This window comes from Thamnophis sirtalis, unplaced genomic scaffold (genome assembly GCF_051295495.1).
Source record: "Thamnophis sirtalis isolate CommonGarterSnake01/CBP01778 unplaced genomic scaffold, rThaSir2_p1.2 scaffold_3, whole genome shotgun sequence".
NCBI classification, from domain to species: Eukaryota; Metazoa; Chordata; class Lepidosauria; order Squamata; family Natricidae; genus Thamnophis; species Thamnophis sirtalis.
In genome coordinates this window covers 142,003,984-142,021,453 of record NW_028261383.1, presented here as the reverse complement: position 1 = coordinate 142,021,453, position 17,470 = coordinate 142,003,984, and the positions used below count along the sequence as shown (strand labels likewise).

Genomic DNA, 17,470 nt, shown 5'->3' with positions numbered 1-17,470 from the left:
CTGGGATTTTGGGGGTTGTCTGCCCATTTTCATTGCCTTCAGTGAGGCATTGAGAAACACTTGCTTTGTGTCTTAATCTTCTAGATTCATGATGAGTGCCAACCTCTCATGCCTTCCACCTGTGACAGTGGGAATCTCAGAGACCATATCCTGCCGCCTTCAGCAATCTACCCTGTTGTACTGGTGAGAGCAAGAAGCCTTTTGAGACAGTTATTATAATTGGCCATCCTGTTATAGAAACTTAAAGGCAGAGTTTTAAGAGTTTGCATTATATGTAAATCAGTGCCTGAGGGGGTCCTGGGTGCTCTCTGCACTTGGTTATTTTCTTGCAGACATTTCATTACCCAAACTAGGTAACATCCTCAGTTCCTAGTTCCTGGATAATGAAACTTTGGCCAGAAAACAGCAACACTCAAGAGAGCACCGAAGACCCTTCATTTCAAACCTGAATTACAAATATTCTCCTTTATTGAAATCAGCGTTTGCCAATCTGAGTCATTTTCAGATTTCAACTCCCAGAATTCCCTAGCCAGTCACACATCTGAAAGTAGCCAAGATTGGGAAACACTCATATACAGTGGATCAACTATCCCTACAAGGGATTGTACAGAGATGTTGCACTATAACATCTGCCACTCAATAGCATGACTGATGAAAGGATGGATGATGTTTCTCAACCAGCACAAAGAGGGGGAAACAGTCAAGCATGCTTATTCAGGTTACAGATCTTCTCATGTTGTTTTGCATGTGCTTGGACTGTAGCAGAGATATTTAAAGCACACCCTTACCGTGTGTGTGTGTGTGTGTGTGTGTGTGTGTGTGTGTGTGTGTGTAGATAGATAGAAAAAGAAAGGGAGGGAGGGAGGGAGGGAGGGAGGAAGAAGGGAAGGAAGGAAGGAAGAAAGAAAGAAAGAAAGAAAAAGAAGAAAGAAAGAAAGAAAGAAAGAAAGAAAGAAAGAAAGAAAGAAAGAAAGAAAGAAAGAAAGAAAGAAAGAAAGAAAGACTTTGCCAGTCCTTGGGAGGAAAGAAAAATCCTTAATTGGGCAGTGTCTTTATCAGGACCAGCCCGAATGCCAGGAAAACCTGGAATGCAAGCTTTGGAGAGCTCCAAAGCTAATCTTCAAAAGGGTACATAAAGCAGCTGATGGAAAAGAAAAAAAAAACTAAAAAAAGAAAAGAAAAACAGGGCTTGCAGAGAGTCATTTATCATGTTGATGCACTGCAAGAGATATTTTGGTCTATTTCCTCTTTTGGGTGGAATGGCCCAAAGCTATTTTTAAGCTGTTCTAGTTTCATTCCTTTGGGTGGTGGTGCACCCTCCTGTATGTGTTGCCCTTGCGAAGAATGTTATGTTTCTTTGAGATTCAAATTGCCTTCATCAGATGCCACTTACAGGGCAGTTGAATCTACAAGAGGAGAATCAAAGGGAGGGGCCACAGCTCAGCGATAGAACACACAGGCAGGCATTCAGAAAACTCCCTGTTTACTTCCTAGCGTTCCTTGAGAAGGTCTACAACATTGCGGGAGGCCAGAGGTGTACAACCTTGGCAACTTTAAGACCTGTGGACTTCAACTCCCAGAATTCCCCAGCCAGCACCCCTGCTGTAGTCTGAGCCATACTTTGACTCAGAATAAAGCAACTTCTGATATTCCTCCCAAGGAATCTGCTGTAGAAGCATATGCATCCTGTTTCTGACATACACTCAAACCCGTTTTTTATTTTGAGAAGTGCTATAAAATGCTTTTCGGGGAGGGGGGAATTGCCAATTGTGGAATGCCTCCAAGGGTGGGCTTCAACAATTTCAGCAATGGGTTCTCTGCCCGGTTGCTGGGTGGGCGTGGGCATGGTAGGCATGACCTAGTCGGCCTTCTGCACCATGGTGGGGGGCCATTCTCACCTGCCCCAAGCTCCAGAGGTTTTTCTTGAGCCTCTGGGAGGACAAAAACTGCCCCCCCTAGGCCTCCGGAACTTCCAGGAGGCCTGTTTTTCCCCCTTCCCGACCCTCCACATAGGCCTTGCATTTACCTTGCATCCAAAACGGGCCGCGTGGAGACTCCTGGGAGGGGAGGGGTGGAGTGGGCAGGGCCAGCCAGTGTGATTTGGAGGTTCTCCAAACCGGCCATAATGTTAGCTACAGGTTCTCCCGAACCCAGGCAAACCTGCAATAGCCCACCCCTGAATGCCCCCCCCATTTCAGAACAGCCCATTGATTAGATGAGCTGAGCTGAGTTTGCATCAGTGAAGGGCTAACCCCAGGCTGCTCCTTTTAGCCATTTCAAAACAAAGAGCAAAGACTTCAAGAAAGGTTTGAGCCATCTTCTTGTTGGGAAACAAAATTCCTCCAAATCAAAAGATACAGTCTGCTTAAAGCAATAGCAATAGCAATAGCAGTAGACTTATATACCGCTTCATAGGCCTTTCAGGCCTCTCTAAGCGGTTTACAGAGAGTCAGCATATTGCCCCCAACAATCTGGGTCCTCATTTTACCCACCTCGGAAGGATGGAAGGCTGAGTCAACCCTGAGCCGGTGAGATTTGAACCGCTGACCTGCTGATCTAGCAGTAGCCTGCAGTGCTGCATTTAACCACTGCGCCACCTTGGCTCTAAAGGAAGGAGGGAGGGAGGAGCTGGTCTATCCTTGTTCTGGAGACCTGCGAGCACCTAACCATCAAGAGAGGAATGTCTATGGAGATTCTCAGTCATCCAGGCCATGGTTGCCCCAAAGGTACTTTGAAGAAGGATCTTGGATGAGAAACAAAACATTTTCAAAGAAAAACAAGAAAGTCCAGTTGCCTCTTGAAAAAGCACCTTTGGGGCACCAAGAGAGGGGATGTTTTTTATAGGCCATGCCCGTTCCTACCCCAAAAGTTCTCTTCCCATCTCTGAATCTTCTGATTTGTCCCATCACCTGCTCATCTTTCTCCCATGTGTCACAGGAGCGGCAGAACAGCCAAAAAAACGGGACCCCTTCAGATGAACCAGCTCAGCCATTCACTACTCCTGAGGGACAGGCCTTGCGGGTGAGTGTCTGAGGTAAAGTGGAAGAGCTGGTGGTTGTCGGCACAGGATCCCTCACTGCAGCACTTAGCTCTCTGAGCACTCCCTGCTGTCTAGGGTTGAGGTGAGAATGCTTCCAGTAGCCTGTGTCTTTTAAATACAGATGGGTTGCTGAATCTAGTCCTGAGGTGTTTGTTCTCCTATGTTGTGCCATGTATTTATGAAGTGGTTGTTTCAGCCAACTTAACATATGTGCACACTTCAAACCCAAGAATACACTAAGGCAGAAGCTTGTCCACCCCGAGGATCAAACTCTCAGACAGAAATTGAGCAATGTGGCATGTGCAGATCTGTACATTGGAGAAACAAAACAACCACTTCATAAGTGCATGGCACAATGTAGGAGAACAAACCCATCAGGACTAGATTCAGCAGTCTGTCTGCATTTAAAAAACACAGGCCACTCTTTTGAAGACAACAAAGCCCATATTTTGGACAGAGAGGATCGCTGTTTTGAAAGAGGTGTCAAAGAAGCCATCTATGTCGAAATTGAACAGCCCTTTCTCAACAGGGATACGACCTCATCTATCTCCAGTCTACCACACAGTCCTTTCAACAGTTCCAAAAAGGCTCCACAACCATTTGCACCAGTCAGGTGACCCTGAGAACACAGATAAACCTCCGGGTGACCTTAACACCTCCACTTCTCCTCTTCAGCCTTAGAGGAGAGGATGAAAGAGGGATATTCAATCCATCAAATTCAAATGTGACAAATTGTGCAGGTCCCTGATCCTGCTCAACTGCCGCTTCCAGCACTCCTAACCACCTTGGCTGATAATGAAGGATGCTGGGCGTTATGATTCAGCAACACGCCTACAAAAAAAGGGCCAGAGGGAAGGATGAATGGAAATCCCTCCCTACCATCCAGCTGTCTGTCAATCCCTGCTCTCTCCTGCCTTTCCATTTGGAAAAGAAACCCATTTTAGAACATTCCAGACCTCTTCTGAAAAACACCCTGTCATGGTTCAGAAGCAGCAAAGTAGCCACTCCGCCAGAGGCAGTTGCTTCTCACTGCAGTGAAAGGGTTAACAGATCAGAAATTGCAAACACCAGGCAATTTCTGGTAGGTGCATCTGGGGATTAATGTTCCTAGATATTTGCAGAATTGATTTTACTTTAGCCATTAAAGGAGATGCACGCATTTATGCTGAAAGCTGATTGACTACGTTCATAGCAATAAGGAAAATTGCTATGTGCAGCTTGGTACCCATAGACCCCCCTCTGGGAATAAAGCTTACAGTAAATCCATGTAGCTGCATGATTAGACTGATGTCGTTTCTGGCCACCCAGCCCAATTTACCCCTGTTTTTTCTATCTCTGTATGTGCTGTGCTGTATCCCAATCTGCATCCTGTTGTCACAGTGCAGGGCAATCAGAGTTGGCCATTTACCAAGGCTATTTGTGTTTCTAACCCCTTTCCACAGATCAACCCTTTGCCTGACACACACCCCTTGCTTGTCTTTGTCAATCCTAAGAGTGGTGGAAAACAAGGAGAGAGGTGAGAACGGAGTAAGGTTGGAAGTGCAAATGTGGGAATAGGGCAAGCTAGGCGTCGTAGGACAACTTAAGCCAACTTTGCTCTTGAATGCAAGCAAAACAAGTTGTTTTCAGGACATTTTTTCCTCTTACGCTCCCAAATGTTTCTCTTGGATGTAATATAAATCCTGAACTGCCTATATAATGCCATGGGTCCAGTATCGGTGGTGGAACCTCAAAATTAAATTTAAAAAATATAAATGATATATTTTAAAAAGTTTGGGGTGATGATTAAGGCACGACACTAGAAACCTGGAGGCTGTGAGTTCTAGTTCAGTGGCGGGTTGCTGCAGGTACGGCCTGGTACGGCCATACCGGTAGTGGCTGGGAGCAGCTGAAAGCATACCAGTATGGTGGCTCATTTGGCCCACCCGCCCACCCACGCTCTATAGCTGTTTTTATGGGAAATGGCAAAGTGTGCATGCACACATAGTGTGCGGCGCATGCACAAGCCCCAACAAGCAGCTGGTTGTCGCAGGGGCGGTGGATTGCGCATGCGTGCGCAGCACATATCGGGCGCGTGCACGAACAGACTGAGCAGCATGCCGGTAGCAACAGTAAGAACAACCCACCACTGTTCTAGTCCCACCTTAGTCATGAAGCCTGTTGGGTGAATTTAGGCCAGTCACTCTCTCAACCTGAGGAAGAAGAAAAGCAATGGTAATGGTTTCTGGAATCTTGCCAAGAAAACTGCAGGGACTACTCCAGGCAATTGCCAGAAATTAACATTAACATTACATTTGCCTGAAAATTTGCAGGTTTTCTGCAGAGAGGTTGCTGAAAATTTACCGAACATGGGACATATTTAATTTTAATTTGTGTTTTAAAAAAATGTTGGCCGCTGTTGCTGAAAAGGTGGCCAGTTCTGATGTAGATTTGGTTTGCCTTTGTGTTTGGGGAGGTTCCCAAGGGACCTAGAATTGATGAGATCTGAAGGCCCCTGCATTCCTGTTTGATGGGATGCAATATTTATTTCTCTATCAAAATGGATTTCTCATTCAGATTTCACTGCAGTGGGGATTTTTGACTGGTTATGTCTTGTTGATAGAGTGCTGCGGAAATTTCAATATTTGCTGAACCCACGACAAGTTTATAACTTATTAAAGGGAGGCCCTGGACCTGGGTGAGTTAATGTGAACTTTTGTACATCAATCTGATGTTCCTGTATTTCACATGTTCTGCTGGATCAGTACCTAATTTTTGTGTGTGTTTTTGTCCTAGCCTCACCTTTTTCCGAGATATACCAAATTTCCGTATCCTAGTTTGTGGGGGTGATGGCACTGTGGGATGGATCTTGGATGCCATTGGTAAGTATTATTTATATCGTTTCATTAAATATTTTAAAAACAGAATTAAAAACTAATACCAAATAATAGAAACAGGGAGCGCGGGGGAGGGGGGAGGAGAAGAAGGAAGAAATAAAAAAAGCTAAAAGTGCAAAAAAGGAAACAGAGAAAAAGGAAAAAGAAAAGAAGATACAAAGAAGTAGCTGCCAATATTCTTTATAGCAGTTTTAAGAAAAAACAATGAACTTATCTCTTACTCTATGGTTACAACATACCTCTGTTCTTTCTATAATCTGTTCTGTCTAATCATCAAAACCACATGTTTTTTTCATGCAAAAAACATCTATAAAGAGTTTCCAGTCAACAATAAACATAGACACTATGTTTGTTCAAAGAAGTCAAATTAAGCATATCAGCATGTTTTATCATCATTAATTATGACTTAATTGTGAATAATGCAAAATCTTTCCACTTTGGGGCATACAATAGCAATAGCACTTAGACTTGTACAGTGCTTTCCAGCCATCTCTAAGCGGTTTACAGAGTCAGCCTATTGCCCCCAACAATCTGGCTCCTCATTTTAACCACCTCAGAAGGATGGAAGGCTGAGTCAACCTTGGGCAGGTGAGACTCAAACTGCCAAACTGCATAATCTCACTGCAGTTATTATCTATAAAACAAAGTTCCATGACTTTTTTTCCCAATTGTTTGCCCATCAATCGCAAAAGGAAAACCTTACACATCCATCAAACATGATAAAATGTCACTTCTTGTTGTTCACATTTCCAAAACAAACTTGAAGTGCCTTTATATATTCTAGATAATTTCTCTGGTGACATATATCGATGCTGTGATACTCTATAAAAATGCTCATTAAAATAATTATGTTAATTCCATTTCTTTCAACCATATATTTTCCCATTGTTTCATCTGTACATTATAACCAAAAATGTTAGCCCACTATTATACATTCTTTCATTTTTACTTGTTTCAAATTTCAATAAAATATGTTCATTATTTGTACACATATCTATTTCAAACTCAGTCTTTTGTCTATATTAACTTTTCTAATATTACTAAATAAGAGAACCCTGACACCTATATTCCCTCTGTCACCAATTCTTCTCTTGATTTTTTTTAGATTTCCTTTGACAAAATTTCATTATCTTGTGTAAAGTTAGCCATTTACATTTGCCTATTATTTCTTGTCCATAAAACGCTTCTTGTGCCGAGAGATACAAAAGTGTTTTCAGGCACTGCATTTGTATCTATTCCCATATTCTTAATATAGTTATAGCACATCTAATATAATGGTTTTAAAAATCCACATTAATCTTGATTTTATTATGCCACCATTGGTAAATATTTGAGAAACATGACTATGGTTTCTTGGTTGCTGAAGATCATTAAAACAATACTTTTTGCACCAAAACCCAAAGGCCAGAGGTGGGTTTCTGGCGGTTTGGGCCGGATCGGGCGAACCAGTATCGGCAGTAGCTGGAGGCTCCGCCCGGAAGCTTCTGTGCATGCACAGAAGCATCATGGGTGCGAGCGTGTGTGCACGAGCAAACTGGTAGTAAAAAAAATATGAAAACTCACCACTGCCAAAGGCCTATTAAAAGTACCATTAACAGGCTTAGGTTCCTACTAACTGGTTGTCAACTAACTTCCCTGTTTTTATTCATGGCATTATGTGGAGAAAGAACTATTGCCAAATTCTAACAAATTATTCTAACACATCATGTTACTTTCTCCTCAGATAAAGCCAACTTACCAAGTCGGCCGCCAGTGGCTGTCTTGCCTCTAGGAACTGGCAATGATCTGGCCCGCTGTCTTCGTTGGGGTGGAGGTGAGGAACAGTTGCTATCAAGCCTAGCAGGCCTTCCTTCTGCTACACCCATGAATCCCAAAGCTTGAGCATTCGCTTTGATCTTGTGAAGTGCATTTGACATATATTTCTTCTAAGCTCAGATTAGGACCAATGAACTTACTGAAAATCAGCATGGGAAGGAACTTGAGAGGAAGTTAAATTCATAAGCTTAGTCAGTCTCTTGGTTTGTCTCTGGAGTCATAGATGCTGGGTATGATCTGTTGTGATTTCAGAAGATTCCAAAACTTGATGTCAGGACCCATCCCCACCTCAGAGATATCCTAGACCAGGGGTGTCCAAACTTGGGAACTTTAAGACTTGTGGACTTCAACTCCCAGAATTCCCCAGCCAGCATGAAGTCCACAAGTCTTAAAGTTCCCAAGTTTAGACATCCCTTTTCCTAGACCTAGACCATGCCATAATTCCTCTAAGGAATGGAAATGATTGTTTCAAGCTGAGACCTTCTGTGGGAAGGCATTTCTACTAAGAGTTCTGCATATATAAAGATCACCACAATTAAGGAAAGAAATGTAGTAAAACACTAATCAGCGTCTGACCCAGAGAATTTCAGAGAAGGAGCGAATGGATAATTTAAACATAGTTTGGAGTCTTGAGAGGGGGATTAGATGGAAGTTTAATCAAAAGATTCTAAACTGCACTAGGGAATTTATTTGTCCTGGGGAAAAGAGAGACCCTTAGGATTTTTTTCACTTGCTTGCTTTTATGAATTGGAGTATTGACTAAAGTGGAACTAAGTAATGAAACAAAGCCTCTACTTTCTATTGGGGGAGAGAAGCTGCCTTAAAGTCATTGTTGACGCCTGGCAAGTGCCTCAATTAGTCCCTGCAGGTTTTTTGGCAAGATTTCCGAAGTAGTTTGCCTTTGCCTCCTTAGGGCTGACTAGAGAGAGTGACTAGTTCAAATTCATTGCTTCATTAATTTTGGTTTATTTTTACCTATGTGTGTATACTTGTAATTACATTTATCTTTCTCTTCTGTATATTCTGTAGCTTTAATTTGTAATGAAATAGTTAAAATGAAGGAAAACAATTAGAATGAAGTCTAGAAGTATTTCTAGGCCAGGGGTGTCAAACTCAAGGCTCGTGGACTGGATCTGGCCCACGAGGTGCTTAGATCTGGCCCACAGGGCCACCCTGGAAACAGCAAAGGACCAGCCCGCGGTGCCTCAGCCAGCAAAAGTGGAGCTTGGGAGGGCCATGGGCAGTCCTCCCAAGCTCTGTTTTTGTTTTCAGAGGGTTGCAGGAAACCGTCGCAGCCAAAAATGGAACTTAGGAGCTGGCAGATTACTCGGCCACCACAGGCATCCCCGACAATGATGTTGAGCTGGCCACACCCCCTGCTCCCCCCCATCGGTCAAACACAACCCTGATGCGGCCCTCAATGAAATTGAGTTTGACACCCTTGTTCTAGGCAAAGGATTTGTAGTTGGGAATTAGGTGAGGCCAAAATTGAAATAATCCCCATTTAGAAGTAAACATCAATAACACAATTAGACTCCCCTTATATTTTACCTTGAACCTCAACGTATTGAGTTTGAATTCATATAATGGTTGAACATATGACTCCCAAGTATTAATAACGCACCATTTATTATAAGATATAGCCAATAAGAGGGATAATAAAGTCCAGTTGGGGCACTCTTGTTTCAGATCTTTACTCAGTCGTATAATTTCTGCATACTTCTCATGGTCACTGCCTTTCTTGGCAGGAATAAATGATCAGAAAGACAGCTACCCCTTGTGAAATGAATCAACTTCTGACATTAGCTTCTCACATTAGCTTAGTATCACAACTGTTTTCCGTTCTAGCTTAGGCTTTTCCACACTAGCAATTTATAGCCTCTTCTAGAGTTATCCGACTATTTTTGTGCCAAAAATAATAGTAAAGCAGGCAGATTTGATGTCACTTCACTGATGGATAGGTGATGCAGTGGAAATGTTTAAGGTGCTAGTATGAAAACAACCTTAGTTTTGCCCTTAAACCACAGTTCCAATATGAACAATAGCATGTGAATTAATGTTAATATATAAGCAAGGAAAAAGAGTTTGGACTGCCTGGATATATTCATTCTTAGCTGAAAATTGCTTGGTCAAAATGAGAAGAAGCCGAATGATAGAGATTTTAGAGTTAAGGGTCTAACTCTTTCCTAAATAGTGTGATCATAAATCAGTGACCCTTAATTCCCCCAACTAATGCTCTGCGCTTTCCCAGGTTATGATGGTGAGAATCTGGTAAAGATACTGAAAGATATTGAAGCAAGTAACATCATACAGATGGACCGCTGGTCAGTGCAGGTGATGCCAGATAACCCGGATGAGAAAGGAGACCCTGTGCCCTATGAGATCATCAATAACTATTTCTCCATCGGCGTAGTAAGTAGGAACAGATGAAAACACAAGAGAAGGGTCATCCTTTGCTCAAGAAGGGAAAGAAGGGGGTATTTATTCTCTACATATACTGAGAGAAAGAGTAGCAATGATGCTGGGACTGCTGTAACCTTCCTGTTGCCCCTGAGGACAGTAGGCGCAGAAAGAACTAGTGGCCATCATAAAGAGCCATAGCAATGAAAGGGAAAAAGGGCAGGATTTCGTAACACAAGATGGATGGGGTGGAGTCTAGACTCGGGGGAGGTGTTAAGAGGGGGCCAAGCTTAGGATCCTTGCAGGACGTGGCACAGGCCTGACTTTCCCCAGAATCCCTTAAAGTTATCTGACCATTCCCAAGGGAAAGACGTCTGTCTGGCAAGATTCTTATAACATAGGTGACTAGCAATAAAGCTTCTGCTTGAAACTATTCATCATTGGTTGTGGTAACTTGTGCCCAACAGTGGTGGTTTTGGAATGACCTAGAGATGGCGCTAATGGGTTTAAGAAATGAAAGGGGAGAGTTAACCTTGTGGTTATATCTGTCTCGAGGCTCTCATCTCCACAAAGCACTTCTTCAGCCCTGACTTTCTCTTTTTCACTTTCCTTTTCTTCAGGATGCCTCAATTGCCCACCGATTTCATGTCATGAGAGAAAAATACCCAGAGAAATTTAACAGCAGGTTAGTTCAGTTGTGGAAGAGGGCGGGTGGTGGTGGTGGTGTTTCCTGGTGCTGCAGCTGTCCTGTCTCTTTTCAAGGCTGATATGGCAATTCTGAAATCTCAAGTCTTCCCATGAAACTTGATCTAGTACTTAGGTGTTCAACTCTGCCTCTAGAAATGTCCCCACTCCTTTTGACACCCTGATCTGATTTTCCCGGGAATATATAAGGACAGCTAGTCATGCAGAGAGGATGGCTCTGCACTGGGCAGTGAAAAGTGAATACCTGCCATGGAGTGGGGCTCCCAGTTGGCAAGTCCTGCCCGTGGATGTGCTTGTTGGGGAAGAAGTGGGGCTCAATCACACACCCTCTCTACATTGCTCCTTTCCTGCAACTCTACTCTTTTCTGAATAGGATGAAGAACAAGCTCTGGTATTTTGAATTTGCCACATCGGAGACTATCTTTGCCACATGCAAAAAGCTCAAGGAGTGTTTGTCTATAGAGGTGAGCATTTCCTTTGTGGTTCTGAGGTGATCGCTGTTCTGGGTTGGGAATATTGTTGACTTCTCTAACCGGTGTGCAATTCTTTGCAGTGGCGTCTAACACAAAGTCACGCTTTAGGTCCAAAATGATTTTGTTTTGCCCTGCCACATTATGTTTCCTATGAACATGTGCAAAGCAGTGGTGGGATTCAGCCAGTGCGCACCTATTCGGGAGAACCGGTTGTTAACTTTCTAAGCAGTTCGGAGAACCGGTTGTTAGAAGAAATCCCATTTTGTTTTTTTCCACTTTACAGGGCTAATCCTGTAAGGAAGGCAGGAAGGAAACATTCTGGTGTTGTTTCTAGCCAAACCTTTATTGCCGTGCTTACAGAAACTGCCTCTCCGGTTAACCCTTATTACATTGTAACAGCTAAGGCGAAGCGCCCATCAACGTAAGTGACGTTGAGTTGGCCACGGCCACACAGTCACATGACCACCGAACCCTCGCCTACCCAGTTGGTCATTAGGGCAGAGAACTGGTTGTTAAATTATTTGAATCCCACCACTGGTGCAAAGTGTTTTTCTTTCTTTGACACTGATTAGCCTGGATCAATTTATTACATTTTTAGCATTAGGACTTCAACCTCAGGCAAAATTGTTAATAAGAAGCTTGAGTTCTCAAACACCCTGCTCCTAGTGCAGTGGTGGGTTCTGGATCCCGTTGCAAGGGTACGGTGCAACGGGGCCCAGCGTCCCCCACATGCACGCACGCAGCACGCACGGATGCATCCTTACCTCCACAACGCTCCAGCTGCTTGGTGGAGCGTCGTGCAGGCGCCGTATGCTCTGTGCACGTGTGCAGAAGCGCCAAAGAGCTCAAATACAGGTAAGGAGCTCGGGCGGGCTGGTGGGCGTACCGCCTGCAAAGCACCACTGTCCTAGCGGTACCATTTCTGCATATTTACCCAGCTGTGCAAGAATGGGTCTAGAACTTGGATTCTATAGTTCTTGTTCAAATTATTGCATTAAAAACAGCAGTTATTGTCTTGCTCACCTTCCTTTCTTTCACGTCTGTCTCTACCAAGTGCTGCGGGCAATCCCTGGACCTCAGTGGAGCCCTCTCTGGAATAGCTGTCCTCAATATCCCTAGCATGCACGGGGGTTCCAACCTCTGGGGCGAGACCAAAAGACCTTTGGGGGAGGCAGCGGCACGTAGCACAGCTGGAGGAGCAGCACAGCCTCAAGTCATCACGGAAGCTGAAATCCTGAAGAACTGTGTACAAGGTGATCCAGGAGAGTGGGTAGATGGTACAAAGTTTGTAGCCTTGTAGATTAGTAGTACGTATAGCAGAGAAAGGCAGGCATGGCTTGAGAGGGTGAATGAAGAATGGCATGTGATTTCTAAGAGGCCAAACTAATTAATATACTCTGCTGCCCTTTCGGAAACATTGCTGTGAGGACTTCCTAGGGGAGCTTGAGATGATGTGGTGACTTTTCTTACCTTTGGCTTTTCTCCCCTCCCCAATTCCCTATCCAGATCTGAGTGATCGACGGATGGAGGTGGTGGGCCTGGAGGGTGTGTTTGAAATGGGACAGATCTACACCGGTTTGAAGAATGCAGGCACGCGGCTGGCTAAGTGCTCTGAGATCACCCTGAGGTAGGTGGGCCGGCAACTCAATGGATGTATTATCTTCTCTTGTAGTTGCTGCTTGGAACTCTGACAGCCTTTCCTTCAACTTTCCCAAAGGGGGCATGTACAGGGCCTTGATGCATGTGAAATAATAATGATGTCTCTGTGAGCCTTTAGAGTAAATGTCTATTAATTGACACCCTTCTTAGTTGAGCTGAGTTGAATCAGTACCATTATACAGAATGACTCAGTGAGTGTTCTTAAGCAGCCATTATCCCTGAGCCTCATCCCACCTCCACATCTGCCATATGAGACTAAGAATACTGACCAAAAAGATTGCTGCTGGGAAATGCCCAGCCAGGCTGGCGGGGGAAGGACTCACGCGGAGAATTAGCCTTGAATCGTTGTACAGTTACAAGAGACCTAGGTCTGAGCTCCCGACCTTTCCATGGGACTTTACTTATTTATTCCCAAGGGAAGGCAAGCAATTTGGGAAGATTCCTGTATTATAGGCAGAATACAATAAAGTAGTTAGCAAACTCTACACATGTGGATCTGGTTCCTTGCACCTGACAATTGCTGTGATAATATGTGATACGAAGGTGTGATGGTGCTGGCTGTAATATAGACACATGAAGGTAGGAAATCAACACTTAAGGTGTCCCATATTTACTGTCATCTTCGGTATTTGTTCTTTGGATAATTGCATGTAAAATCTGAATATTCATCATCTCATGTCAACTTCCTGTTTTTCTCATGTCCTTTTTGCAGAACCTTCAAGCATCTTCCCATGCAAATCGATGGAGAGCCATGGATGCAAGCACCATGCACAGTAAGCACCTCCTAAGGTCATATTCTATGTTTTGTGGCTTTGGATATGAATACCTATTTTGGTGAGTCCAGAGAACTCCTTATGGCTCGCTAAGCAGCTCAAGTGTTCAAGCAGGTGCATTCTGGTAAAATCTGAAACTTGCAATATTTCATAAGTTGCTGGAATATGAAAATTGCCAGGAACAGTTAATGAGAAGGCTTTATTACTTTAAGCTAATCCACCAAGGCAGACATTTCATGAAAATATATGTAAGCTACACTGTTTCAATTTTTTTTTAAAAAACTAGTGCCTATTAAAAGCAATGAGTACCAATTAAAAACTATCAAAAACAGATGCGTTTTTAAAACAGTGTTGAAAATAGCTACAGATAGGGCCAGCCATTTGTCTTCTGGGGGGAAATTTTATAAAAGAAGGCCACTGAGAAATGTTTGATCTATCTCTTGAGTGGTCAGTAAGAAAGTTGTAAGAATGATCTTAAAAGTTAAGTCAGTTCGTGTTATGTGAAGGCAAACCTGAAGCTTCAAATGATCATTGGCTGCTCTTTGTATAGCCAATAGAACATTAGTACCACCATCCCCATTCTTACAACACAGTATCTGGACAATAAGGAATAAATGATTATTTCCAACAGTGATCTTTTATCAGGATGCAGTATAACTAATGCAGTGGGATATGATTAAAACATGTTCCCTTTATCAGGCTTTCTGCATGCGAGCAAGAGAAAGTGGCTGCATAATATATTTAATCAGATCATTTTAAGTGATGTTGTATTATGCAAATTCAATAGCCTGAGCTTTTCTTGGCTAGGAACATCCATCACCACCAAGATCACTGACTTAATTGTAGATTTACTTATTCCACAGTGGCCTAAATATCACACATTCTTGGAAGAGAGAATTAGCCCTCTCTCTGCCTGAGCCTACCATTTTTGTTAGATTTTTTTTAAAAAGGGGTTCGGTTAAAAAAAACTAGAGAATAGTTCCAACTCCAACTGGGTCATTGCAGATTTTATAGGACATTTTTTCCTCAAATTTCCAAGAAATAAATACCCAGGAAGTGACAACCACCATAAAAGCTGGTAGGCTCTTTTTCAAATTGCCACTCCTAGCTAATTGAAACAAACCACCTTACTAATTAAATTGTTGCACAAGACTAGCAGCAGATCCAGTGGGGATTAGTCTGGTGGTTCCTGTCCACTCAGTAGGTTCCTGTCCACTCAGAAGACCAAAGTATCTCTTCAAACAGGCTGGCTACTACCAAGTGGTCCTTGAAATCACCTGGACTTAAATTAGGACCTTAAAGATCAACTAGCTGGTTTGGAAGCTCTCTCTTGATGGATTGATGGAGTGCCATCAAGTCAATGTTGACTTGTAATGACCGCAAAGAGACCTCTCTATGTCTTATTTGGTGAAGAGGAGATGCAACCAGACAGTGGTTGGTCTGCTCTAATCATCCATAAGCTGTAATATGGGGGTGTGAGGATGGGCAAGTAGAGGAAAGACCTGAGGCCTGTTCTAAAGTATTGACACATCTTGCTCCATCTTTCTTTCAGATCAGAATAACTCACAAGAACCAAGCTCCGATGCTCATCGCACCGCCTCCCCGTTCCTCCAGCTTTTTTGGCCTGAAAAAGGGACCCCAGGAGACCTGAATGGGGCTTCTGTTTCTTCCCAGGCGCAGCTGCCCCCACCAAAGTGCAACTTTGGGTCCTCGGTTGGGGTATCCTGCTGCTTTGTGCCACAAGGAGAGCCCTGTTCCGTCACCACCTTCCATAGCAAATTAGAAGAAGCCAAATTTCTATATAGTTTGTACATGGCAAGGCGAGATCCGAATTCTTAGCTTTTGCAACATACATCAGTCTTGCCCAATTTCCTAGTTTGGAGCAGGAGAACGTGGGCTCTCTGCCCTGCTAGGTTTTGCAGCACCTTGTGATTTGGTGGTGCCCTCAGGTTTCCTGCCTGTGCTAGTCTCCCTTTTAATGTGTGGATGCCAAATTCTTCCTTTTTTGCCCACTAAAAAAGCCTCTGTAGATTGCTACCTCTTTGTCGTTCAAATTCTGCTCTTTGTAGATTTTGCTTTTTGCACTTGCTGTAACTACTGAAAGACAATGGTGGCACCAGCTGTCCTTTTCTTCTCCCTCCACTTCCTTTCCTCTCCTCTTTTTTTTAATTTATTATGATTCCATGCCAAGTCCTTCCCTGTACAGTTTTCTCAGAAGAGCTTCAACGTCGTAATAAAGGATTGGGCTTGGATATGTTTTCCCCACTGTAGTCTGTTTTCTTAGCTATACACAGAAATTAGCTGTTAGATGGTGGGCTTCCCAGTTGTTAAAACGTTATTTGCCTTTTGGTCAAAGCTTGTATGAAACAATGTATGTTACCAGATTTCTGGCCCACAAAAGATAATGAAATGGAATCCCACCATTGGCTCATTTTACTTGCTATCATGGGAGCACAATCTCAGTCAGGAATCGCTACATGGGCATTAAATATTAGGGCAGAAGCAGCCTTTCAGAAGTCATGAACTTCAACACCCAATCAACATAGAGAGAGGTGAATGATGTGTGCAGCAACAACTGGAGGGCCACAGGATTCTTCCACACACATACACCACAGGTTCTGTGCAAACTGGCTTTGTAACTGCTTGAAACCATGTAGCAGGATATACACAGAAGCATGAAACATCCATTCAATGTGTTGCAGTCATAGAGAGGATGAAAAATTGGAGACCAGCACAAAAGCTGGTATATCTGCTCATGATGGAAGCCTTAATTGGATTTGTAAAGCTGTTCAGCATGGATTAGCTGGTTTTCCCGCTTTCCTTCACTATACTGTGTGCAAGAAGGTAATGTAAGATTACACAGGGATAATAATAACAGGGTAAAAGCAAGCATTGTAGATTTTTACTGTTGCAGGTTTGATGTTTGATTCAGTCATCCCAAATTCTATCTGTCAAGGATAGCTTTAGTACCAAGTGTGTGAAAAACTTGTACAGTAAGATTAAGGGGCACTGGACAATAGTCAAGATGTTTTTCACTACCAATCTTATAAAAGTCAGAAGGCTGTCTTTTTATTTTGTTATAACACATTGTTCCTTTGTGGCACTAGGATTATGCTCTGGTTGATCCTGAAAAATCAACCAAAGATTCCTAGCATTCTTCTCCAAATGAAATTTCTAGGCACACAGCACTGCAGTGCAGTTGTGTTGTGTAAAAGCCCAACGTGTTGCAGGACACCCATAAAAAGCAGAACATGATGCAACAGAAAAAAGAGTGGAAGAGTTTAATCCCCTCCCTCTGCAATCACCCTCACCTTTTGTTAATTTTATCCCCATAATGCCACAGGGTCTATCTTTTGGAGGGACAAGTTTTTAGGGGCCAACTGTTGATAGCAAAGAGTAGAACATTTCTTTTCCACGAATTGAGAAGAGGCTGAGTTCATCTTGTTCTAAGACATCAATGTGGTTTCTTTGTAACTGGGTGCAACCACTGTACTTTGTAAATGCTGGTTTATAGCTTAGTGTGAACCCAGCCAATGTGGTTCAGTCAACAAACCGTTGCTGGGTGGTGTATGAACCATTCTGCCCCTCATAATTTCTTCAGTAAAACTTCCACTGCTGGAGTTCTATGCAATAAAGAAGGAAGACTGTGGCTTGTTAGACCTGGCTGTAATGTATTGTTTTTGACCTGGGATGGGAGATAGGATTTCAGTATCTTGGGAGATGCCACAC

At 43.2% G+C, this 17,470-nt stretch overlaps 1 protein-coding gene across 4 annotated transcripts in view; it reads left to right on the top strand.

The window, feature by feature from the left end:
• Positions 1–15,999, top strand: part of DGKA (diacylglycerol kinase alpha) — an 89,289-nt gene extending 73,290 nt beyond the window's left edge. For all 4 annotated transcript variants that reach the window (XM_014054609.2, XM_087710274.1, XM_087710275.1 and 1 more), the window contains exons 12-24: positions 85–183; positions 2,938–3,021; positions 4,483–4,556; positions 5,643–5,717; positions 5,816–5,901; positions 7,640–7,729; positions 9,983–10,143; positions 10,752–10,816; positions 11,210–11,300; positions 12,364–12,562; positions 12,816–12,936; positions 13,681–13,741; positions 15,294–15,999. In XM_014054609.2, coding sequence (XP_013910084.2) covers positions 85–183; positions 2,938–3,021; positions 4,483–4,556; positions 5,643–5,717; positions 5,816–5,901; positions 7,640–7,729; positions 9,983–10,143; positions 10,752–10,816; positions 11,210–11,300; positions 12,364–12,562; positions 12,816–12,936; positions 13,681–13,741; positions 15,294–15,392 — 1,305 coding nt within the window. In that variant the 3' untranslated portion in view covers positions 15,393–15,999. The remainder of the gene's footprint in view (positions 1–84; positions 184–2,937; positions 3,022–4,482; positions 4,557–5,642; positions 5,718–5,815; positions 5,902–7,639; positions 7,730–9,982; positions 10,144–10,751; positions 10,817–11,209; positions 11,301–12,363; positions 12,563–12,815; positions 12,937–13,680; positions 13,742–15,293) is intronic.
• The last annotated feature ends 1,471 nt before the right edge of the window (positions 16,000–17,470 follow it).